The sequence below is a fragment of the Pleurodeles waltl genome, chromosome 3_1 (assembly GCF_031143425.1).
Source record: "Pleurodeles waltl isolate 20211129_DDA chromosome 3_1, aPleWal1.hap1.20221129, whole genome shotgun sequence".
Lineage (NCBI taxonomy): Eukaryota > Metazoa > Chordata > Amphibia > Caudata > Salamandridae > Pleurodeles > Pleurodeles waltl.
The window spans coordinates 1,351,594,986-1,351,620,383 of NC_090440.1; the positions used below are offsets into that span (position 1 = coordinate 1,351,594,986).

The 25,398-nt window shown below is 45.8% G+C and overlaps 1 protein-coding gene across 2 annotated transcripts in view; it reads right to left on the bottom strand.

The window, feature by feature from the left end:
- Positions 1 to 17,816, bottom strand: part of THY1 (Thy-1 cell surface antigen) — a 30,815-nt gene extending 12,999 nt beyond the window's left edge. The window contains exons 1-3 of one of the 2 annotated variants that reach the window (XM_069224861.1): positions 17,548 to 17,677; positions 9,475 to 9,618; positions 8,004 to 8,091 (exon numbers count right to left, since the gene is read on the bottom strand). In XM_069224861.1, coding sequence (XP_069080962.1) covers positions 8,004 to 8,040 — 37 coding nt within the window. In that variant the 5' untranslated portion in view covers positions 8,041 to 8,091; positions 9,475 to 9,618; positions 17,548 to 17,677. Of the gene's footprint in view, positions 1 to 8,003; positions 8,092 to 9,474; positions 9,619 to 17,547 lie in introns of both variants that reach the window. The other variant, XM_069224862.1, reaches the window with a different exon arrangement.
- Positions 17,817 to 25,398: the final 7,582 nt, after the last annotated feature.

Consider the following 25,398-nt stretch of genomic DNA (forward strand, 5'->3'; position numbering starts at 1 on the left):
GAAAAATACAATGAAAATCCCTATTGAGCCTGTCATTCGAAATGATGTTTCTTGAATGAACAATGTGTTTTAAAAGGGATTACTAATCTAGCGATGAACCAGTATATGTTTCAAGCGTTTCCATGCTTAATACATACATAAATGGTAAAAATGGACATAAGTCACTTTTTCTTGACAAATACATTTTGCAGCACAGCTACAGAACTGTAAAATTAATTGTCTCAGCAGCATAGCGCCCAGAATGAGTAAGTTTGCGCAAGAAGTTAGTGCAGTGAATGTACTGAACTCTCTGTAGACAGGTCGTCGGCTCAGCGTTTGGTCGTGTGTGAGCAGCGCGCCAGTGAACTCTGCTCCTCCGCAGGCTGGCGGAGTTTTTTTGCCAAACTCCGCCCTCTGCTTGGAGTGTGGAGTGCCCAAAACTCCACGAATTCCGCCAGCGGAGCGGAGTTCACTGCTCATCTCTACTAAAAACCATGACGGATCTTCGCAAAGCAATAGCTAATGCTCTACCCGTTTAGGTCCTTCTGAGAATTGTGTAACATTTGCGCTTTGCAGCAAGATTTGCCCTTTTTATTGAACCAACTTAGAATTGTTCCCACAGGAGTAGTCTTTTTCCCAGTGATATGAAGGACAAGAATTTTGAAAATGTCTAGCAATTAATTGATCAGGCTCTTCCTTCAAGCCATACGTTGCTGATGATCAGTGTGTAGATGTGGATGTTCTAGTAATTGGTGCTGTCCTCTTTTGAATGGTTGGGGACAGGGGAAACACAGTTTTTTTGTGTCAAGAAGTTTGAGAGCTTCCGAGTGACATTATTGCAGCACAAATGATCAGGAGGCACTCCAGTGTCTTTACATTTTTCTGGGGCACAGTTTTGCTATTGATAATGACCGTAAATCCTTGGTTTACCTTTTTTGATGAGAAGAGAATTGGTAAGGCCAACGTTATGTTTCCAGAATTCAATAAATTAATTTTGAAATTAAGTTTATCGACGTGAAAGTAATACATGTCCTGATTTTTTCAGGTCTGCCTTAGGGAGATGTTATTGTGCGATTACTTATAGTTGTGTGCATCACTAAAGGTACCATCATAGAGGAAAAATGGAAAGAGCCTTCGGTGCAATATGAGGTTTTGGAGGAGGTAAATAAATGAGGAAGGGTTGGCTGCACAAGAGATGTCTTAAGCGAGATTTGGAAAATTTAGCTAAAATACAGGTGAGCTGACTATAAAGGATATGTGATTATACAGATCATCAAGACTGCATTTCCTGTATAGGTATGGTTGGTCCATTAACACTCATCCTCAATGGCCCCTCGGATGCTCACAACAACCAAGACACATCTACAGTATATTGGTTCCCAGGACTAAAAAATATTGTCTAGTTGTTTATAGTTTCTGGTGTTACAGGTCAAGATACCGTGAAACATGCTATTGCTTGCAGTTCTTCACTCAATAATGTTGAGTTCTGTGAAAAAAGGGAAAAAATGCTATTCATTTCTGTGAGCCACTTTTCATTTGCGCTCTAAGAATTAATTATTTGGTAGTACAAGTGGAGTGTTACTCTAAGTGGGAGTATTTCTTGAAATGCAAACTCCCTCTGTCGAAGGTGTCATTAAGTTTTTCGAAAGAGGTGTTTGCCACTGAAGGTATTCTCAAGTTTATTGTGTCTTATAATGGAGTGAAATTTGTGTCTCATTTTACTAAAGTTTTGATCCTTCTTAAATTAAACGTTTGATGGCGGCTATAGGAATTGACCAACTTTTGCATGCCGTACACCCAGATGGTGTTCAGATGTGTTTTTGCTGGTTTTAGAACTTACCCCAGTTAACAGTAGCAAGGTGTCTGTGTTTCCTCATTTTAACAAGGTCAAATTTGCATAAACTTACTTGGCATATTTAACTTACATTTAAATACCTAGTATATGGTGTATCTATGGTCTGTAATGTAAATGTCACCAGTGAACTGCAGCACTTATTGTGCCATCCACTGCAGTGACAGTTTAAGACATGCCACTGTAGTCTGACTGAAACAGTTTTTAAACTGCAATTCGACCTGCCAAAATAAACTCTTTTAACAGGTTGAAGCCTTCCTTTTAAATAATATTGTCATTCATAAGTAGGCCTTGCAGCCCATAAAGCAGGGTACATAGTATTTAAGAGTAAGACATGTAGACATTTAATGTTAGATGTGCCATTGCAGTGACTAGCATCTAAAAGCTATTTTCACTCTCACAAGGGTAGTTGTTCCATAGAGAAATTCTGGGATGTAATAAATTTTAAAAGGCTATCTTAGGCTAGAAAACAATTAGAATTTCATTTTTGCACTTTTTGTAATATTATTAAATGCCTAATTCACTGGTGAAGTAGGATTTTTAATAAATATCAATAAATATTAAGGAAGAGGTACTTTTAGAAAGCTACCTTTTCCCTGCCTTAAAGTCTCCGGAATATAATTTGCATTAGCCTCCAGCTACAGCCCTCTGAGAGCTCTAGTCCTGAATGAAGCGTGAAAGCTGCTCCTAGAGCAGAGACAAAGGCCTGGGTGTGGGGAGGTATTTCTGTTTCCTTGACAGGTTGATCATTTGGGCAGTCCCTAAGATTTACATTTTCTTCAAATGGGCCTTCCTTGTACAAGTAGATGCCATATTATGCCTCTACAACCCCTTCTTTGTCCCCCAGTCCGCCAGACTCCAACCCTAGTGGGAAGAATGCTGCCAACAGAGGAAGGGTTGCTCATTTCCCTGGCCACATCTCTGGAGTTGGCACACAGGCTCGACACAAGGGAGAATTGTTTCACCATCGTGGATTTGGCAATTGAGGGGCACTGTGGGATTGTTTGCAGAGGGCACACCTCAAATGCGGCAAACATTGGTAGGGTATCCTCTGGGAACTTTGATCCAATTGGTTAGGGAGGAGCCAGGTGTAACACCCACCCCCGGCCCTGAGCCAGGCATAACTGTGGCAAACCTGGTATACTCTTAAGAACACTGCTACACCTTAGAATAATCAGAAGATCTGAGACCTGAGAAGAGCGCAGAAGGACTGGACCTGCTCTCTCTTGTACCCAGGAGGAAGAAGTGATATCCAGGGGTCTTAAGGTTGACTTCCAGTTCAAACTGCACAGACATAACAAGCTACAAGAGGCCTTTCCTGTAGGTTCTCAGCTGACTTGTTCCAGCTGGACCTGTCCTGGCTGTGCTAGTGACCTCCAATAGAGTGAGTCCTAACCCCTAGATCATGTTCCTGAAGTCTAGGAACCCTTCACTGGAGCTGGGTGAACTACTTCTACCATCCCTGAAAATCTGGGACTTAGAAACATTTTTGCTCCAAAGACTACCGGAGGACCAGGACAAACCAGCCAAGCTAAGGCAACCAAGATGTGTTGCCATTTAGATGAAAATTCAGGTCTCTCTCACTCTGAGCTTTTCAGCAGCAGCAAATCTGATCTAGCTGTACCTCAAGAAGAAGGATACAGCCTTGTGGAGCTGTGTTTGGCTAACACATGGTGCTTTGTCCCACTGAAAGAATCCGAGCTCTAAAAAAGTGACAAAATGCAAACAAAAAAATATTGACCGTTACAAGATGATAAAAGTACCTGTCCGGTAAGTGACTTTACTTAGGTGTGAAATTTGAACTTAACCTGCTTGGAGCTTTCACGCAAAAAAGTTACAGCATCACAATAACCTCGTCTAATAACTATTCAGCCTCTTGGAGGCTTCCTGGGCTACAGCCTGCTGTCTTGCCCACTGAAGATTTTGGACTTCCATTTTTGAGGCCAAGTCCTAAGGTAAAACTTCTGATTGATCAAACCTGTTTCTTGTAAACGACCAGTGCTCCATTGTTGTCTGTCTCAAATTGCACTAGGTCCCGGTCTACCACGACCAGTTGACCCCGGTTGGTGCTTAAAGCTTATTGGTGCTATTTTTACATAAAGTTTTAAAAATTAATATCTCTGGTTCCCCTGTTGGATATTTGTTGCTCTGGTGTCATATAATGTATTAAAATTGACTATGGGGGTCATTACAACCCTGGCGGTCAAAGACCGCCAGGGGTGTTTCAGCGATTGCACCGCCAACAGGGTGGCGGTGCAATCCTGGGAATTTTGACCGCGGCGCTTCCGCCGGGGTCGGCGGTTTCCCGCCACATTTGCCACGGCGGTGATGATCGGCCTGGGCAGCGCTGCTTGCAGCGCTGCCCAGGGGATTACGAGTCCCCGACCGCCAGCCTTTTCCTGGCGGTTTGAACCGGCAGGAAAAGGCTGGCGGTACGGGGAGTCGTGGGGCCCCTGGCGGCCCCTGCACTGCCCATGCCACTGGCCTAGCCAGTGCAGGGGCCCCATGACAGGGCCCCATGCAGCTTTTCACTGTCTGCTATGCAGACAGTGAAAAGCGCGACGGGTGCAACTGCACCCGTCGCACGGCCGCAACACTGCCGGCTCCATTTGGGGCCGGCTCCTGTGTTGCGGCCGAGATCCCCGGTGGGCCGGTGGGCGGAAACAAGGTTTCTGCCTGCCGGCCCAGCGGGGATCTCATAATGACCGCGGCGGGAGTGCGGCTGCATTGGCGGCCGCCCGACGGTCAGATCCGCCAAGGTCATAACGAGGGCCTATATTTTTTCGAATTGGTTTGGATTTGTTATTGAGCGGTATTTTGAATTTATTACTGTTTTGGTACAACATGAAAACATTATACAAGTGCTGCTAGTAATCTTGTCTGCTCTGTGCCATAGCTAATAAAGGGTTAGTGGCTTTAGGGGTTCACCCTGATGAGGATGGCGCTTGTTGCTTAAGGTGGAAGGTCACCCTTCCTAATTCATAACCCAAATTCTTACACAAGCCATGCATGTCCCACAGTTAATGTGGTGGTAAATAGTGCAAAAAACATTATCAAAAACAATATTAAGTTGGTTGTAAGCTGTTACATGGATGTACAGAAAAGTTTGTGAAAAAGCATATGATCCTTCACTCTACAAAAGTAACTATATCTTTGCAGCTGGTTTGATTATGTGATCCATGGTCTGTATCACAAAGATTTTGCTGTGACTTTCTCTTTGAATACTCTGGACTTGCTCCAGAATTCCAGCAGTAAGGCAGAAATACTATAAGAGCAAGTCACACCTAGTCATAGAAAAATCTTTCAAAGTTGGGTCCTCAGTGCCTAAATCAGTACTTGTATTCCAGTCGCCGATTATAAAGAAAAGACATCAGAACTTGACTATTACAAATTATTACAGTTGAGTTCTGACATCACAATGACTGCTGACAGAGCTAGCAGCCGAGATGACAGCAGGCCAGGTCACGGAGAACAGTTGAATCAGCTGTTTAAAGCAATGAAAATAGAACATTTCTTTTTTATGTATTATAGTTTACAATGACAAGCAGGGAGGACATGTTTAATTTTTGCACTCCTAGAATCTTTCTGCCTGTTTCTAAACATTCTCAGCTAGTGCAGCTTCTTTTATTATATTTTTAAAAAAACAAACTCTGTTTATCTGTTTCTAATATCTATTTACAACAAATAACTACCCGTTTTTCGATGTTTTTAATTTTGCACTGGAGGTTTTATTTTTATTCTTTGAGTATGCAAAAGCTCACTCTTTCATATGAATGTGCTACGCACCAAGGTTTTAAGTGGTTTGTGGGAATGTGATGATGTGATCATGTATCATATGGGATAAAGTACCCCCTGGTGTACACGATAAGGATAATGCAAGTCACCTATGAGTTCCATAACCTTATAAAAGAACTCAGCCTTCAACTTCGTTCCTCTATATGGTTATGGAACCACTCAGTGACATGCAATATCCTTATAATATAGGGTATGGGATACTTTATCCCTTACATAATGTTTTCTTGATTTTCCTTCATTATACACTGTTCAAAGGACATAATAAACAAAACAGGTGAACCTAAACAGTACATCAAGAGACTAAAAATCTACTATGTATTTATTTAGGAGGAGGAAGCCTCACCAAAGTTTCATCACTGGGTTCCCGTCTCTTTTAGATCTAGTAATATGGCTGTCCTGAAGAGTTGTAGATGAGCTCTTATCATAAACACTATTAAGTTCCTTAGGGATGTCCTGTAGTACATTTTTGACTCTTGGTCTATTGGTCAGGTTTGTCTTATTACTATTGTGTTTATTAAGGAGTAACGCAAGATAGTATACTTGTAATACTTCACTGGAGTTTTGTGTTTTTAGCACCATTCTATTTCTACTCAATACTTTAAAAAATCATATATGTGGTTCCCCTTACTGTTTTTTGTCATTTTGTTTACTAAATGTTATGTTATGTTTCTAATGCAGCTTGAGAATGTTATTGCTTTGCATTTTAACTTTATTACGGTTTTTACACTGCATCAATATTTTACACATTGACCTAATTTAAGTCTGTCAGTTCTGTGACATAGCTAGCAGGGGGTTGAGTTCAGGCTCATGTAGTTACTTTCAAGGTTCACCCTACGTAAGCTGTGATTGTTTCTTCAGATGGATAGTTATATAGTGGGAAAACTCTTGCAGGATGCCGCTAGAGAGGGTCCTTCTCCTTATTGGGTTTGGATGATTCCAAGAGCAAAACCCCATCCCTATATCGTTCTCAAATCCATAAAAAAACTCTCCCTGATTAGGAATACTGTAGAATGTAGGAAGCCATTTTGGTAAACAAACTGACTGGGCAAGCCACAGTCCCTCTCTACATTACAACGACCCATGAGTCGCTTGCAGTCACTCACAGTGTCTACCAACACCAGGACCAAGGGGAACACTCTCGCTGATACACTGAAACCACTGACTGAGTGGGCTGTCTCAATTAATAAATTATGAATAACACATTTTTTATTTGGTATATATTTTCAGTGTAAAATGTGTAATCGGCGGTTCCTTGAGAATATGAACGCATCTAAGAATGTTAGACTGCCATATATATTGCTGGTTCCCATTTGTCAATAGGTGTTGACAGTGCTCTGTTGTGTAACTTGGAATAGACCATCCATTACTTACCATATCGGTGTGAGTCCTATTGTAACAGTGATTCTCTTCCATGACTTAGGACAGCCGGAGGGAGTACCTCTTCTGACAGCATGACTCACTGCACGAACACCTTTTCTTACCCTCGAACATATTAAGGCAGCCTCTCTCTTTAGCACCAAGACAGAGTGAGGGAGCCACTCTTTTTGAGTTCAGGACAGACTAATGAAACCCTTGTCTTTGTTATCAAAACAAACTGGGGAAACAATGATAGCTGAGGGAGCTATTCTTTCAACGCCACAGGAGACTAAAGGTGCCCCTCTCTTTATCGGCAGGAAAGACTGAGCATGACACTCTCATTGACGGATGGAAAGACTGATAGAGAGAGAGTGTGTGCCTTGAAATAGCCCACAATGTTGAAAAGAGAAGACGAAGTATGTTCTGTTTCTGTAGTCAGTAAATATGGAGAACATTGACACTAAAACATACCGAGGACTTCAACTCAATGGCTGGCTCAATCACTCACAGATCCTATCCACTGACATAGGGACAGACTGGGGGAACCTTTGTATTTATTTTTAATTTAATTTTGCAGTTTTATATAGCGCCAAACTCAGCCCAAGGGCATTGGAGCACTTTATGTAAGCACCTGGTACATTACACCGGGTCAGATTCGTTGTTTTTAGGCATGGGAAAGTTATGTGTTTGGCCCAAAATCACAAGATGTTGAGCCAAAGCTGGGACTCGAATCTGGTTCCCCAGACACCTCTGTCGCAACCACTAACACAAGCAAGGGAGTGTCTCTTACCTTATTAGATACCAGAACAGATTTTGGACACACGCTGGTCCGTCTATCTATCTATCTATCTATCTATCTATCTATCTATCTATCTATCTATCTATCTATCTATCTATCTATCTATCTATCTATCTATCTATCTATCTATCTATCTACTTATTCTTTAGGTTTAATAATGGCACAAAGAAGGCCCCAACACTCTGAATGACAAGTGCACTTTGAACATAGGATGCTACTTACCCGTCATGACAACAGCGATGCAAAAGAAGGGATGCATCTTTGCTGTCTTTCTCCCAGAGCACCAGGGTCACCCGGGGTACCAGTATTTCTGTGAGAAAGAGATATGAAGACGTCACACTGGAGAAAGTAGCATTCACCACAAAGTAGAAATCTATGTCGTAACAAAGCGAATGGTGCTAAAGACGCATGTAGACACATTGTAGGTGTACTGAACACGACACAAGCACACATCAGTACACAGAGGTAGGTACACACACCGGGCTAACATAGATACCCTCACTAGCACATCACATGTACTTGTAGATACGCTCCCCGTACCTGTTACTCTCACACACATAAAACCCACTCATGCAACCACACACACAAGTATACTCACAAACACACACAATGGCTCTGATTCACAAAGGGTAAATTACACTTTTGAGGAGGTTTACACTTTCTAGTAAGTTTACTGCTTTTGGTATTGACAAACTCCGAGTGTAAATTTACTACAATGGTGTAAATTACGTATCTCCAGCCTAGAGTAATAAAACCAGCTTACTCCTGTGTGGGTTGGTGACATCACTCCCTCAACACTTTCCTGACCCTTTCTAATCCATTTTATTCCTCCATAATCCCATCCCCGTTAGTGGTAAACCTGACCCTCTTCCCATCCAATCCCCTGTGCCCCTGTGACACTTAAAAATAAAATTTATACTTATATACGCGGAGACTGCATTCAGGGCGGGGAACTCCACACAAGTAAGTATGGGCAAAGCTTACACTTTGTAATTCATTTGTAGTACGTTTTGTAATACTACAAAACATACTACAAAGGGCCAGAGAGCGCATATACCTATGTTAATATACATGCACTGGTATCTGCACAGTGAAAACGTAGCTAGGAAGCAACGAAGCGTTGAGAACATATGAAGGGAAATTAGGATTTACTGAAGGTGTATCATCACTATGATTTTCCTCCTACATACCGCTTCTGATTACATTTTGTGAGTACAAATCCCGAGAAGGCATGTCTAGCTCTTGCAAGTTATTCTGTCATTGTTTTATCTTTGGTCATTATAGAGTTCATCTCACGGTTATAGTCTGATTTTTCATTGGCAAACGCAAATTATATTGCTTCTGCCATTGACAATGGCCTTTTTATGGTGTATTTGTTTTAAAGGTAGTGGGGGAGAGACGTGAGTTCTTGCAACCCTTTACAGTACTTAAGGACCACTGCACTACCAGAGATGTTGTTGTGGTGGTAATTCGTGCATAGCAGTGCATGTGAAGGACACTTGGGCTTTGTGAATTTTTCACACGTTTCCAGTTTGAGGGACACAAATCTGGGTGACATAGGTACAATGGACTCCTGACACTTGAATTCTTGGTTTGTAAATACAACCTCTTGCCTTCAGTAAAGACCCAGAGTTGTAAAAAATTGTATCTGATGGTTAGACAACATGAGGACAGTGAAATTATTCCTAATTACCTATGAAGGTCTGGAAGAGGCCCATCCTGGTTCAGTCTGCACCTGGTGGGGGTCGGTGTGCAGAGCAACAGGAGCCGGAAGTAGATTTAGAGCGATGTTCCTGAGGTGTCCCTGAGGCACAGTCGACGACTGCTCCACCGTGAGCTGAAACAGAAGACAACAGAACCAGAATGGTTCCAATACATTGATCTGCCAATCGTGAAGGAGATCACAACATTGACCGGAGGAGGTTCAAGAACCTTCAGAAAATGGGGAATGAAGAAATGGTGCTATAGGACATGAATTGGGAGTTTTAAAGGAAAGCATTGCAGGTGTAGCAGCCACCAGAAACACACTGTCAAAGTAAACAGAAGGAGTTCCACTTCAGATCCAGAACCCACGGGCTGTGCTGGTCCAGAATGGCATACAATTTCTATTTTCCTTCCATCTCAGATTATAATATAGAGATACAGTGAACACGTCACCCTTTGCAGTGCGTGAAAATAATGGCATCTCAAAACTATATGAAAGAGTCTGCCCACAAATAGAATGGCCTCATGCAGAGTGGCATCCCACTCAAGCCCATTACTTCCTGGGAAAGGAACAGAAGTGATGAGCAACCTTGAAATGACGAAAAGTAATGCTCATGTGACATTGAAGTATGCATTGTTTGAAATATATAGTGTTAGCCCTTGAGTACATGGTACATGGATTTCCATCCATGCTCCCTGCGAAGTAATGGGAAGACTCAAATGTCTTGTTCCTTTCGGGTCTCTGCATGTGAGACCCCATGGTTTGGTGGCATGTGAATGCTCTACTGGTATGTCGGTGGTGTGCACCAAATCATGTCTGCATTTGGCCTGTGATGGTTGGGTGTTCTACCAGAATACTGAGGATTTTACATCTACCTGCACTTGTGACGACTTCTTGACCTCGATATTTGAACAAACAATGATGATTGCATTTGGGCATGCAAGTCTGTGCCTTGACAGATGATAGTTGTAGCCATACATAAGGTGTGTCTACCTGCAGCATCCAAGCCCTGGCTGGCAGGGCATCTGGAATTTCCTCAGAAGGCTGGAAGTGTGGGGGGCTGTTTTGGTTACTAGTCGGAATGTGTAGTTTATGTGCATAGCACAGTTGGATCCTGCTTTTGTCACAGAGATCCTTTTGTTGCTGTGCAGTTCATAAATTACAATTGTAATGTAGCACGGTGAGCTATGAACTGCTATCAGACAGCTGCATGCAAACTACAGCTAGACACTAGAAAGTTATGTTTTTCCCAGTCTTTAATTATCCTGATGTTGCTAAAAAGGGCTTTTTTGGGTAGAAATGCATTCTTATTAGTAATGCCCCCACTAAACACTGTGTTACATTTTGACTCCTGAGGTTTTGCTTCTCCAGGCCACGCACTCCTAAAAGCTGCCTACCAGTATGGATGACATTTGAATGCTATGCCCTGTAGTCCCCTTTCTCTTTTGTAACATTTCCTAGACACTGATTTACACATTATTCCTATATTTGTGACATCTGTGCTCCGACGTCCTACTCTTGTATGAGAGGAACTATAAAACGAATTAAATGCATGTGAGAGAGGAGCTATGGAGAGATGAGAGGTACTGTTGCGGGTGATAACAAGGGAATCATTGAAGAGCCCCACTAAAGATTGTCGTGTCCTGGTGCAGTGTTGGGTCATTATTTACTATGCTTTAAAAGCTAAGACAATTGAATATATAGTGGAAAATGTGTGTACCAGTTTTAATTTTTTCCCAAATTTTCTTGGAGGGAGGGCTCCCTAAGGCTTCCTTGCAGTGGCCAGGCTCACTGATTACACTCGCTATGCATCGCACAGCATCTGTCCTGACAAAATTGACTGGGCTTCTTTGGGTTCCCATTTTGGTCCTGGCAGCATCAGACATAACATGGCAGACTTTTCACCTGGTGTCCTCTGATCCTAGAGCCGCAGCGTGCCACAGCTTTTATGCCATAATGCTTACATTCCTACAAACAACTATTTCAGGACTGATGTGCATTAGGGGCTCATTAGGGGTGTGTGAAACTGCAAAATCCTTGGACTAGCAACTTCACAATTTTGTTTACACTCTACGAGCTTTGAAGATTGCATACGTTTCTTTTTTTAAGAAAAGGACACTTTCAATGGCCCTTTACAGCAGTGGGACACAGCCCCCGCTGTGCCAAAGAGCTGCGCTGGGTGGCGGGAGAACGGTGCTCTCGAACAGTCACTGGCAGCTCCATGCCCCGGACATCCTCTACCTAAGTGGGTTAGTGGCAGGCCCTAAAGAGTTTCCAGTAGTCCCTCACCTCCAGGCCACAAAGGGAGGGTTCATGGGGGTAGACAGCATCTACCCACTCTTTTCACAGGGCGGACGCTGTCTAGCCACTTGGGGCCCACAGAAATATGCTGAACTCTTTTGGGTGGACCCTGTGACACAATGAGCAGCACCTGCATGTTGTCAGCTTTCATTCTGAGCTGCGAGGTGTACGTAAGGGGGATTTGTTATTTTAAATTCTAACTGGGCCCAAAACAAAAGGCCAAATTCAATGGTCCATTAGGCCTCTTTTTATTAGAGTATCCTTACTGGAAGCTATCTGGAGCCTCATATCGAGATAAATGGAGGGGAAATAAAGGCAGACAGCTTGTTATTACTTCACAAGTACTTAAGAGAGACAAGCGTTTGACTTTTTTCAGTCCTTGTATGCACTGTAAGAATGTCAGATGTGTTGGTCACTCCCTGTATTTACTCAAATAATTTAAATACCACTATTTTGTTTTATCTATTTTATAGAGCTGCTCATTACAATGCAGTATGTCAGAGCACTTTACATCACACACATCCACATTATATTTTGAGAGTAAATCATGTGTGTTCAAATTAATGTACATGATGTGTTACATAAGACACTGAGAGTTATAAGGTGTAGGAGTCACATGTTCTTCATAGCTCACTGTGCTATACTAGAAGGATTGCACTTTATGAGCTATAAGTAACAAATGAATCTATATGTTAAAATCAGCAACCCACTTACCCATTTACATAAAGTAAAAGTCTGTCATCTGTGTGTTACAAGATGTGGTTCACAGCAGACATATTAACCCGCTATGCTACTTTGATTCAAATCTGGGACTAGACAAAACACAGATCTCTCCAGTAAATACGTTAACTTCATGAGTTATCTTACCAGTAGTATTCCCTAAGAGTTACTTGGCACACAAAGATATCTGCAGTAAGTGCCTTAATCCCATCAGAAATATTTTAAAATGAAGATTTTGCAACCAATTAAGCAGAACAGACGTACTGTCATGTTTCTCCTCACTGTCAATCTCTTTATGGCATAGTTTTAAGAAATAAATGTATAAGTTGAGGCCCAGATTTTGCTTAGGTTTTTTTGGCACAAACTGATGCAAAATCTAATTTGTTAAATATTATAATGCATTCTAATGTACTCATGATAGACCTGCTAAACATATGTGCAAGCTCTTGAGGTCTGATGTGACTTCTTGTAACGTGACTTCCTGAGAGATCATGGATTGTGATGCACACACTGGGATGTCATGGCCTTGATGTCATGCTCAGTGATGTGATGAGATGATCCATAATGTCAAACAGACTCCTAAGGACCCCTGCAGACCCTTACTCTTTGACCCTGTACTGGGCTCTTCTCCCTGCTGTCAGTGTCACCACCTAACCATTTATCGGCAGACAGGTCAGCCACCAAGGCACTTAACACTGCCACTGTCTACTCGCCTTCTCTGTACCTTTTACCTGTGCAGGGAGCATTGCAGATGGCTGTCAATCAATCAATCAGGAATTTGTAAAGCGCACTACTCACCCGTGAGGGTCTCAAGGCGCTGAGGTGGGGGGGAGAAGGGGCAGAAGGAGGTGCTGTTACTGCTCGAACAGCCAGGTCTTGAGAAGTTTCCTGTCAGATCTTTTTCTCTTCCTAATACAGGGTATCCCACCCAAAGGACATGATGCGTCTGGAGACAGCAGCTACTGCGTGAAGATGGATGTACTCAGGAAGTAAAGCTTCCCAACTTCATGTAACTTTGCGCTTCTTGTAAAAAACTTTGCCATGCTTTGATATGGAAGCATGTTATGATCATTACATTTCTGTAACCTGGGTGGTAGCTTTGCTCTCCAACCTGTAAGATCTGTTAGATTAGAGGATAGCTCTGTTAATGCCCAAAAGTTGCATTATAAATTTTGAAAAGTGATAAAAGCTGTTTCAAATTGAACACATGACAGGGGACTCTGCGGATCATGGAAGGTTACCATTAGAATACACACCAACATTTTAGGAGAGGAAAAGAGGGTCAGTTTAAGAAAATAATCGAGAGAATGTATTTCCATCAATGGGTGGTAATTATGCCAAATAAAACTTTTTATGACTTAGAACACCTTCCTCTGATGTATGTCAGTGCTATTCACAAGGGTTTGAGCTTGGTATGAGGCTGATTAGAGAGGGGCCTTTTCTAGGATTTTTGGGGCACCGGGCAGAAAAGAAATGTGAGACCCCTCTAATTTGCATACACATTCAAGGCTGTTTGCATCTCGATTGTTACCCCTAAAGCTGCTTTAAACAGACCCCTTCTGGGCTGCAGCCTCTCCCTCTCAGTCACCTACAAGCACATCTGAACAGCTCATTAAGGGCTGAAGGTGTGATGGTTGCTTATCACGAGAGAGGGTTAATACTGCCATGTAACTAAACAACAGGACATTAGTCATCCCCTATACATCCCTATGGGTGGGCTGGTGATGGTGCTGTGGATGCCTAATTGCAGGACAAAACTGCAGAATGTGTCTTCTTGCAACTAGGAGGGCCCACTCACCTGGGATTCACTTTGCTAAACCATACCAGCGGGGAAGGGAAACCCCTCATGTGCGCCCAATTTCAAGGAGACACCTTTCATGCCGTTGCAGGGCTGCGACATACTGGTGCAGGGCCACAATTGCATGGCCTGAGCGAGGGGGCCCTGGTCAGCTGCCCTCACCATCCCTGCCTAGCGCTGGCCCTCGGTTAGATGGTGGACTGACGTGCTGGTGGCCTCGACCCTCTAGCAATACCCGGGGATCCCCTTGGTGTGATCTTTCACAAGGCTTAGCAGGGACTGTGCATGAAGCAGTTCTCTGCTTACTGCTTCTGTAAACATTAAGCTCTATGTTCAGCTGCAGATGATAAATGTCTTCCTTCATTATTTCACATGAAACTGTTTCATGGCCGTTGGGCTTCCCCCGTATGGGGATTCTAATAGTGAATATGAGTGAATTTACATTCCTACATGATGTGCTTTCTCGAGATATGTGAGATAGGCTACTCAGTGCCTGTATTTGAAACAATAATTTGTACTAAGTGTATCATGCATTTTAATATTATTGTGTGAAGTAAACCTAAGCTACATCTCACATTCAAATACCAGAAACTTGCCAGTCTCCATTTGTAACCTGTTGTTGAAGGGTCGGGGACCTCAGCATTGCAAGTATGCACCCAGTTTGGATTATTTTATCATTTGGGATGCCCTGTTTGACCCCAAATCCATGAAACATTTTCAGTGGGAGGGAGATAGGTGGCTGGCCACAAAACTACCTGGGGGAGGGGGGTTGTTAAGGCTCACTCTGCTGCAGTGTGAATTGGTGAAGAAAGAACAGCTGACAGACAGAATGTTGAACAATGCAAACATTCACCCCCAGTCACAAAGATCTGGGTTTAATCCATCGTTGTTTTGCCCACCCCGTACCCCAGTTTAGACCCAGCCATATGCAAATCATTCTTGACCCTGGCCTGGCAGTTTGGGCTGGTCTGTTAACATGGGGAACATGGTCAAGACTAATTTGCATATGGTTGTGTCAAACTGTGGTGGCATGGTGAGCAAAAGAACAATGGATTAACTCCAGATCTGTGCCTAGGGGGTCAATACTTGAAAAGTTTAATCACTCTGTCCATCATGCTTTTTGTGTTGTTACAGCCTGAATTTGTGGCATATTTCATGAGCGCAACTTCAGAACTGTTTAAGAAGCCTATGACTGTTATTAGACAGTTTCTTTGGAGAGTTCTGAAGAATGTACAATTTGACCCACCGCTTTTCAAAATGTTTTTGGGGGTGAACTATATCTGGTTTCACAATGTGGGTTTGAGCATGTCTGCATTTCTTGCATGACCTGCACCTAGAGACAATTTATTTTACACAGGCACTAAAGAAATGTGCTCACTTTTTTGTTTTGTTCAATATGTGATTGGGATCAGGGCCTCACCACGATCAAAGTTTACCAGCTGCCGCTGCAGAGAAGCATCCATTGATCCATCCATACTGGTGAATGTTAAAATTCATTCAACTAGAGATTGAGAAGTGCATCTATCAAGCCCCTTCATCCACGCCGTCCGCCCCAGGGATGTAAGTATCCATCCATCTAGGAGCAACTGGATATGGGTGGTGTGTGGAAGGTTGCGTTGTAGACGCGAGTAAAGAGTTGGCAACCATCCCCACCGGTTCCAGAACCGTGTGGGGTTTTTTCCGTCGGTATGCACAGTCTGAAGTCTCAGTGACACACCCGCCCCCACTCACATCCAACATCCTTCTCCATCCCTTCTTACACTGTCCTGCCCCACCCACTTTTCTTCCATCTTTCCTTCGGCCCTCGCACACAACTCTCCGTCATCTATTCACCTTCTTCATGTCTCCCACAGACTCTGGCCATGTCCCACAACCGTGCCTCTGGCAGTGACAGACAGCTTCATCTAGCCTACCCTTTCGCAATCCCTACGCCTCTCGCTGGGTCCTAAGTGACCTCAGCAGTCTCTAACTCGAAAACTCTCAGCATCCTTCAGGGCATCATCCTTTCCCGACCACCCACCCCAAGCCGCATGTTCTTCCCTCACAATCCTTCCATCTCCTCTCCCAGGACCCCCCACCTGATCTTCCCCTTCTGTCTCGTTGGGACCACGCACAGTCCTCCATGTACTATCTATCTCCTTCTCCGTGTCTCATGGCATCCTCCCGTCCGTCTCCCCGGGCCGCCAAATAGCGATCAGTCCTCTCTCCCGTCTCCATATCTCTCCCTGAAATCTCCCTATCCGATTCCCCACACGCAGCTTTAAAGACATCCCCCTCCCCCTCCCGCCTTATGAATCTCTGGCCCCTCAGATACAGATCTGCGTCATGCCTCCCCCGGGCCCTCAATGACGCAGCTCCTTTTCAAGAGCCAGCTGCATCCCTTATGTGCACCTTTCTCCTCTCTCCATCTCCACGAAGCTTTTCCCTAGCCCCCTCAGGCACATCTCTTTTTGCTGCTCCATAACAGCCCCGGTACTCCCAACCTTCAAACGCTGCTCCCTCTGCCCTCTTTTCCTCCTCCAGGCCTTGAGCACCTTTCCCCAACCCACCCTGTCTCTTTCCATGCCTCTGCTCGAGGCTTATGAACAGTGTCCCTCCGCACCCTCCCTTCGGAGGGTAGTGGCAGGGAGAGTCAGTGGTGAGAGGTGGCGTAATGTAGTGCTGAAGCGCACTGGTTTTGAGACCCTCGGGCAAAGGCGCTACATTAATGCCGTATGACACGAGTGAGAGGTTGGAGGGATGGTGCAGATGGATGGGGATGGAGGAGAAGAGAGAAGGGCATATGTTGGTAAAGGGAAGGGCCAGAGAGGCAGAGGCGATGCAGTGGAGGGGATCAGTCGAGGCCGCATAAAGCTGCTGTGTGGGGGGGGGGGGGGGGGGGTGGAGGGGGGCAGTGGTGAAGGATAGACGGGAGTGGTCCTATCGAAATAAGGGTATTTTCGAGGACGGGTAGAGGGAGAGCGTGGTCAGACGCAGGGAGAAGAGATGGCTGGCGTGGGTTCAGGGAGAGAGGTGGCGGTGTGGTGCAGGGAGGTGCGTGCAGAACTCAGGTGCTATCGGGAGACAGTGGCGAGGGGTGTGCAGACAGGACGGAGGTTATCGTGTGTCCTTCGAGCATGACTCGTGTATTCTTCCCAAACCACCCCGACGCATTTTTTAGCGCATTACCTAATTTGCCTTTTCTCCCCTAGTCCTAATGACCTCTCCCCCGGGTTTTCCTCCCTCCCCCCACTGGTCCTTACCTGCTCCGGTGCTTTTTCGTCTCGCTGCCGCTCTGGCCCAGCTGTCGTCTGGCGCAGTCCAGAGAGCAGAGGAATGTATTCTGCTGTCAGCAGCTGATGCAGCCTCTTCTGGAAAGCTGCAGTGGTGGGTGGTGCCTCTGCAGTGGGACGCTGCTTAATCCAGGCTGTGATTGTGTAGAGTCAGGTGATAGGAGAAGGTGGTCTACTCCTGGGCCCTCCCAGACAAGAAAAGGCTGCAATAGGCAAAGGGATAAAGGGAGATGGAACACAAGCATGGGGGGAGAGGTGACGGATGGTTAAAAGTATATTGAACAGGGTGGAACAAAGGCAAGACATTGGATACAGAGGGAAAGCGACATAGCACATAACCAGGAGCAGAGGCGGGTAGATAGATCGATAGATAGACAGATTTCTTTAGATATTTAAAAAATGCAGAGCTCACCACATTTCTTGGCGCTAAAACCCCAAACTCACTTAATCAACAATGAGCATTTTCCTCCACACAGCCTTTTCCTTTTGCTAAGAGGGGTCCTCCTGTGCTGCACAGTTTCGTCTGAAGATATTGTGTGCCTTGGGCAAAGGGCTTTAACTATCCTGCTTTATCTGGTATCCATGTGGCTAAAACCCTGCTCAGAGCGATCCTGATAAGTAGTCCTCAGCATATCGGGGGATGAAGGGGATGTATGTATTAGTGACCACCCCAACTTAGTGGTGTTGCAAAGTCCCCCCTTTTTGCTGTCAGATGCTGTGGGTTTTTACCTGTTAGTGTACTTGCCAATGCTCTTTCCCTTAAAATGCATAGGCCAATTGGCAAGCGCCTTACCACCCAAGTAATTCCCCAGTAAATGGCACCCAGGGTACCCAGGGCAAGGGTGGTAAAGTGGGCACCGGGTCTGCAGCACTGATTGTGCCACCCTGAGGACCCCAAGTAAAAAGAGAGACTGCAGAGCTGCCATGTCATCCTCTACAAGCAGCCTGCTGCTTGAGTGAGGCTCAGTCCACACCGGGTGCAGGCAGAGTCCCTATGTACAGGTCAGTCACCCCTAAGGCAGGCCCACTCTAACACAGGGGGCAGGTTGCACTGTTCCATGAGCACATATGCCCCGTGTTGGCATCTAAAACTCTATGCCGACCTGAGTATCCGGCGGTCTATTGGATAACATGGTCTGGCATCTGAACGCTGTTCAGATGTCCAGCTCTGTGTTGGCGGAATCAAATCCCATAGTGTTTGGTATCAAACACTGTGATTTTGAACCCTAAACATGAGGCCCATGTTTAGGATTAGAAAGCAGATTCCCGGGTGGCACTCTTATAGGGTGCCCACTAAGTACCCAAGTCCTGTACTGTTTTGACAGGCTTTTCTGAGCCACTGCCATCACAGAGAAGAGTCTGACCCCCTGCTGGTGATGATAACACCTTGGCAGGACTTAAGACAAAGGGCCTGACAGGAAGAAGGTCACACCTCCTCTCTCCAGACTATCTGGTGAGATTAGTATCAGGGAATTGAGTCTCAAAGGCTCCCCAGCCTTTGATGTGCTGAGGGCTTTCCCCCTAGCGGAGGAAAAAGACCTTCCTACCCTGCCTGGCCAAGCAGGAAGGAAATTAGCTATCCAGGAGGCATGCACCTCCCTCAAACTAGCCACATCTCTAAGGTAGGCTAGGAGGTCTGCACAGCAAAGGAAGGGTTCTACCATATTGGCAATCCCTAAGAATAGTGCATTTTGGGTAGAAAGTGATGTACTCCCCACAGGAAGTCATCACTGTAGGGGCCCGACTACCTGCAGGGACAGTATCCCAGTGGCCACTGTCCTTCACACCCTTAAATGTTTCCTAAACCAGGATTTAAGGGGCTCCCCTGGCACCAGAACGTAGATCTTACCTGGAAAAGAAGAAAGAAGCACAAAGAGACGGCTGCACCAACAACAGGACCTGAACCCCAGCCCTAACGTGAAGAAGAGGACACAGAGTGACCTAAGGGGACAGTATTGGAACCGAGTGCCCGACGTGTGCTCCCAACCCGAGGGACCCCCGTGGACACCGAAACTCCAAGGAAGACTCCCCTGACAGGTGGCACCAGTCCCCTGTAAATTGCGGGAGTAAAGAAGGACTGAGATCAAAGAACTGCTACCTGCTGGACTCCGAGTGCCTGAGCCTAAAAAAACCTGGTTTCCAGCATCTAAAGAGTGTGAGTGAAGCCTGCACCAAGTTTCAAGCCTCTACTCCCTGCCAAACGACCTCCAGCCACCAGAAAGCCTGTGGACCATTCTTGCAGCTACCAAGGTTTGTCTGTCACCTAGCTGGAAACTGACAGCCACACAACATTCACAGACTCCAGAGCACACCCCTAGCATAGGGACCGACATTGCCAGTGTCCCCCCTTCTGTGGGTTTGCAGCCTGAAGGAAGCGATTTAGACTAGAGCAGCCAAGCAGCTTTGGCACAACCAGCCCGGTGATTGACAGCTAGGAGCTACCTCTGTACCCGGAGCCATCAGATGATGTGGTGAAGAGCCAAATGTCAGTTCCTGGCCCCTCAAAGACCTCTACATCTGAAAGGTAGAGTGTGAGTCCACCCTCAAGTCCAGTTTTGCAACAGAGTGCAAAATGCACCAGCCACTGCAGACCATTTAACACCAAGGAAAGCCAAGTCACCTCTGCAACCAGACTTTCTGGTCAAGGTAACAAAAGTCTGACTGTTGAATCTTGTTCTAGGTCCCTGCAGAACTTAAGTTCCCGTAGGTTCATCAGGACTCACCCTGCAAGTGCCCAAGTGCACACTGCTATTTGTCCCCATTGACTTCAATGGAAGTACTTTAAACCTACAAAGTACTGCATTTTTGAAAGACTTAAAAATTCACAACTACGGCCTTACAAAAGCTACGAAGTTAGTTTTGGTGTCTAAATTAAGAATACAATTGAATCTATTTTTCTAAATTGTATTGAATTTCTGTTGAGTCGTGGCATTTACTTATCGTCCAGGTTGGCAATGTGAAATCATTCACTCATGTTCCTCTTAGTAGTCTGACTGTTCTTTGCCACACTAACAGGACTGAGCTAGGATTTGCTGAGAGTGAATCTGAGGTCTACTACTGGGTATTGTGTTGGTATTCCATGGTAAGACTACCTAGTAATAACATATAATGCCATCACTTTACTACAAGTGGTTTCTGCCTAGGAATTGCCCGACGCTTGCATTATCCCCAACACCCATTAGCCACTGTCTGGCCTACTGTTGAGCAGGTACATCTTCACCATTTTGGGGCCTTCTTGTGAAAAAGGTGTATCTGTAAAGCACACTTGTGGTCCCACTGACTTTGCCAGACTATGCAGTGGTCCGGCACTCAGAAATGCACATGGGGCTTTGAAGCCTCTTTGAAGACGTTTTTACCCAGTTGGGTCTAGATTATCAAGGTGGGGAACAAGGAGATCCAGGTACCAAGGAGGGAGTGAGGAGGGCAGGGGGTGTAAGGCTAAAATATCAGATAGAAGGAACTGGAATTACCACACATGTAACTGGCTTTGATAACTCGTTTTTTTTTATTGTAGCTTATTTTACAAAAATAACCAAAACTGTAACCGTGGATAGTCCAAAAATATAATTTCAGTAGTGAAATCAGACCACACTACCTATAATTATAGTCTGTTTTCCCTCAGGGCACTTCCATGGCCTCCCACATATAATGCTTTCAGCCATTCTGACAACAATAGAACTTGGGTAATAACACTGAGCAGAGGTATTCTGTTGGAAAAAAACATGGTTCTGACCCTGAACAGGCCAGCAAACTATGGATCAGCACCTTAATCTTAAACTCATCCCTAAACACTTAGACCCTCATCATGACATTGGCAGTAAAACCCGCTTACTGGCACGCTGACGGCCCCCAACATACCGCCACGGTGTCGGATAACTATTCGGCATATTACGACACACACACACCTAACCAACAGAATACAGCCACATACACAAATCCGCCAGCCTAAAAGTCAGTGCTAAAGTGGCGGTCCCAACACCCATACCATTACGCCAACAGAACAACGCCCACCACATCATGAACCACGAATCACCACGGCGGACATTCAACGGCGGTAAACCATTGGCGGTACACACCGCTGCGCTCAGAATGGACACCCAAAAACTAAACTACACAACATTGGCCAATTCAAAACAACACCCACCTGACACACATACACACACCACACCCACCCACTCACACCACTATAAAACACATACCCACATTACCCACAACCCTTTATGAATACAAAACCTTGCCACCAGACAGACATCAAAAACCCTCCAACAAATACACACACCAATACAACCCTCACGCACTCCACTACGCACACCCAATCACACCACCCATACACTCACACACATCACACAACACCCATGTCCGCACAAAGGCACCCCGTTTCACAGATGAGGAGTTGAGGGTCATGGTGGAGGGCATTGTCAGGGCAGAGCCACAGCTGTTTGGAGCACAGGTACAGCAGATATCCATTGCAAGGAAGATGGAGCTATGGCGGAGAATCGTGGACAGGGTGAACGCAGTGGGACATCATCCAAGAACAAAGGACAACATCAGGAAGAGGTGGAATGACCTACGGGGTAAGGTATGTTCCGTGGCAGCAAGGTACCAGCTCACCATACAGAGGACTGGTGGTGAACCCTCACTTCCTCCCCCACAGCTCACAGCATGGGAGGAGCAAGTATTGTCATTACTGCATCCTGAGGAACTCCCTGGAGTAGCTGGAGGAGTGGACACTGGTAAGTCTACATTTAACACTTATCACCCCCATACATGCATGTCATCTCACACCCTCACCCTCACTCCCATCACTCCACTCCATCCCACACACTGCACCAAAGCAGATGACAAACCCCAATGCCAAGCCCTGCATGCCATAGAAATGCATGGACAGCCCTCCCAGCCCTGCATGGACACCCATCTCAAAAGCATGCACAGTATAGGGGAACTAACAATCCCACAATACATTACCATACACAATCAAAGGTGGCAGGGCAAAAGCAACCATAGAGGGGAAGATAGGGATGTACAGCATGTCACAGGCATGAAGTATAATAAATCTCTTACATCCCCACAGGTGCCCAGCCAATCTCAGTGAAGAGGAGGTGCCATGACTATCCAGTCCCCCAACAGAAGATGCCCCCAGTGATGACAGTAACTCTGGACTTCAGGGTATAGATCAACTGGACAGTCGGTCACCCCAGCCCACTCACAGTCCACCACAGAGCCTCCCCCATTAGTTACCAACACCACAGCACACACCCAGCGTACCACACCTCTTCCCCCACAACACGTCAATCAGCAGTGTACTCACCTGTACAGGGACTCCAGTCCACACATCATACCCAAGACAATCAGGGACCTGGGGTCAGTGGCAGTGGGCACACCGTTCAGGGGTACAGGGCAACAGGGACACTGGGAGGCCCTCTGTGCGCCAGGGGGAGGACAGGCCCAGGGAACTGACTCTCCAGGAGGCACTCACCAATGTCCTGTGTGCCTACCAACAATCCCAGTACACAATGGGCCAGATCCTGAACAACATGCAGGAGAACAAGCGGCTGCAGGAGGAACACCATTAGGAGATCAGGGAGGACTTGCAGGCACTCAACAGCACCATGATCTCCATAGCAATGGTTCTGGCAGACATGGCCAACATCATGAGGGAATGGACAGCACACCAGCGTGCCCCTACCACTAGCCAGTCTATTGACCAGCTATCCACTTCCTCTGCAGCTAGTGGATAGGAGGCCCCACCACAGAACCCACAGGCCACCAGCACCCCTCCCCCTTCAGAAGGTGAACCACCCCACAAAGGTTCCCTGCGAACCAGACAGAAGCCAGAGACACTTGCCAATACCAAGATCACCACCAGGAAATGAGACTCTCCTGATTGTACCCCTTGTATCACACCCTGTCACTTTGTCCACTTTGAACTGACATTGCTCCCCTTCCTATGGCCCCTTGGACACTGGGCTTGTACTACAAAGTGGCTGGAACAATACCCTGGACTTTCCTCCACTATCACCCCATTACATTGCACTTTACCCTCAATTATATAACACTACAATAAACACCCTTGAACACAATTTGAGTAACACTGTTTTATGTGTCTTAAATGTGCATTTGTGGGAGCAGTCACATGGAGTGCAAATGATCTGAACACTGTGATAGCTAACAATTAATGACCTGGAACTGTCTATAGTGATCACATCAGGACAATGTTGTCATATTACCAACATCTGGAAAATGAGAAGCCATAGGTGACAGTAAGATGAGATGCAAAGGAAGTGAATGCCATCATGCCACAGGCACACAGATAAATCAATAGAGTAATGGTGAGTTCCATTGTCTCACCTGTTTGTCATTGGAAGTATTGTCGTATAACTGATGTTCTGTTGTCCTCATCCTCTGCCTCCTCATCCTCACTGTCCTCAGGGTACACTGTTACCACAGGGTCATCTCCAGTCCCCTCCTCCTGCAGAAAAGGCACATGTCGTCTGAGGGCCAGGTTGTGCAACGTGCAGCATGCCACTACTATCTGGCAGACCTTTCCAGGTGAGTAATACAGGGATCCACCTGTCAGATGGAGGCACCTGAACCTGGCCTTCAGGAGGCCTAAGATCCGCTAGATTATTCTTCTGGTTTGCCCATGTGCCTCATTATAATGTTCCTCAGCCCCAGTCCTGGCATTCCTCACAGGGGTCAGCAGCCACGATAGGTTTGGGGAGCCAGAGTCATCTGCAAGTATTGAGGGACAACATTTAGCCTTACACAATCCTATGGGGAGAACACCTGAAGGCATACACTGACATACAGTGGGTGGGGGATCTGGCTCACCTATTAGCCACACCCTGTGCCTCTGTAGTTGGGCCATCACATTTGGGATGCTGCTATTCCTCAGGACGAACGCGTCATGCACCGACCCAGGATACTTGGCAGTGACGTGGGAGATGTACTGGTCCGCCAGGCAAACCATTTGCACATTCAGTGAGTGGAAACTCTTCAGATTCCTGAACACCGGTCATGCTCCGTGGCTAGCCTCAGACGCAGAGAGAACGTGCTTCGGAATGAGATGCGCTGTGGGCTTCGCATTCTCATTCTATGGGCACAGCGGCATCCAAGACGCGAAAATCAACATGCGCTGGGGAGCCGCACCAGAACTAACTATTACAGCAAGACGAGGCTGAACAACCGACTACGGGGGCACAGCACAGCGACAAGCCAGACACCAAAATCCACACGCGCCAGGGGAGGCGCCAGGGGAGCAGCACCTGAACTGAACTAACTGTTTCGGCCAGACAGGCTGAACACCCGATTACGGAGCCGTTGGTCGCCCCCCCCTCGCAAGTGCAGTTTCAAGCGCCGTTTTCACTGGAGTAGCCTTGGAGTCGAGGGTGGAACCGGCTGACAGCTGATTTCACTGCCACAACCTCTCAGCTCCTGCAACAGCTCGCTGGCAAGGGAGAGACCAGCGCGACACATGAAGGTGAGGTAGGGGCCTTAAAAAATAAAATAAAAAAAAGGGGGAGACTGAACTGAAAAGGCCACTTTCCATTATGTGAGGATTCCTACTCAATGCTATTATATTATATTGGGAGACTTTGACTGTCAGGCTTGGTCAGTGTGCCAGGGGGGTCTCTTATTTAGAAAGCTATCTTCCTAAAAGACATTAGTGGTTGCTATGGCTCTGTTAGTTCCTGTTTGCACTCACCCAAATCCGGATGCAGTCACACTTTGAGGGTTAAGACAGTCTATTGTTTTCTCTCAGTGTGAGGGAACTATTAGAGTGGAAGTCACTTACTTAAAGCACTAGTCTTGAGACTGGCC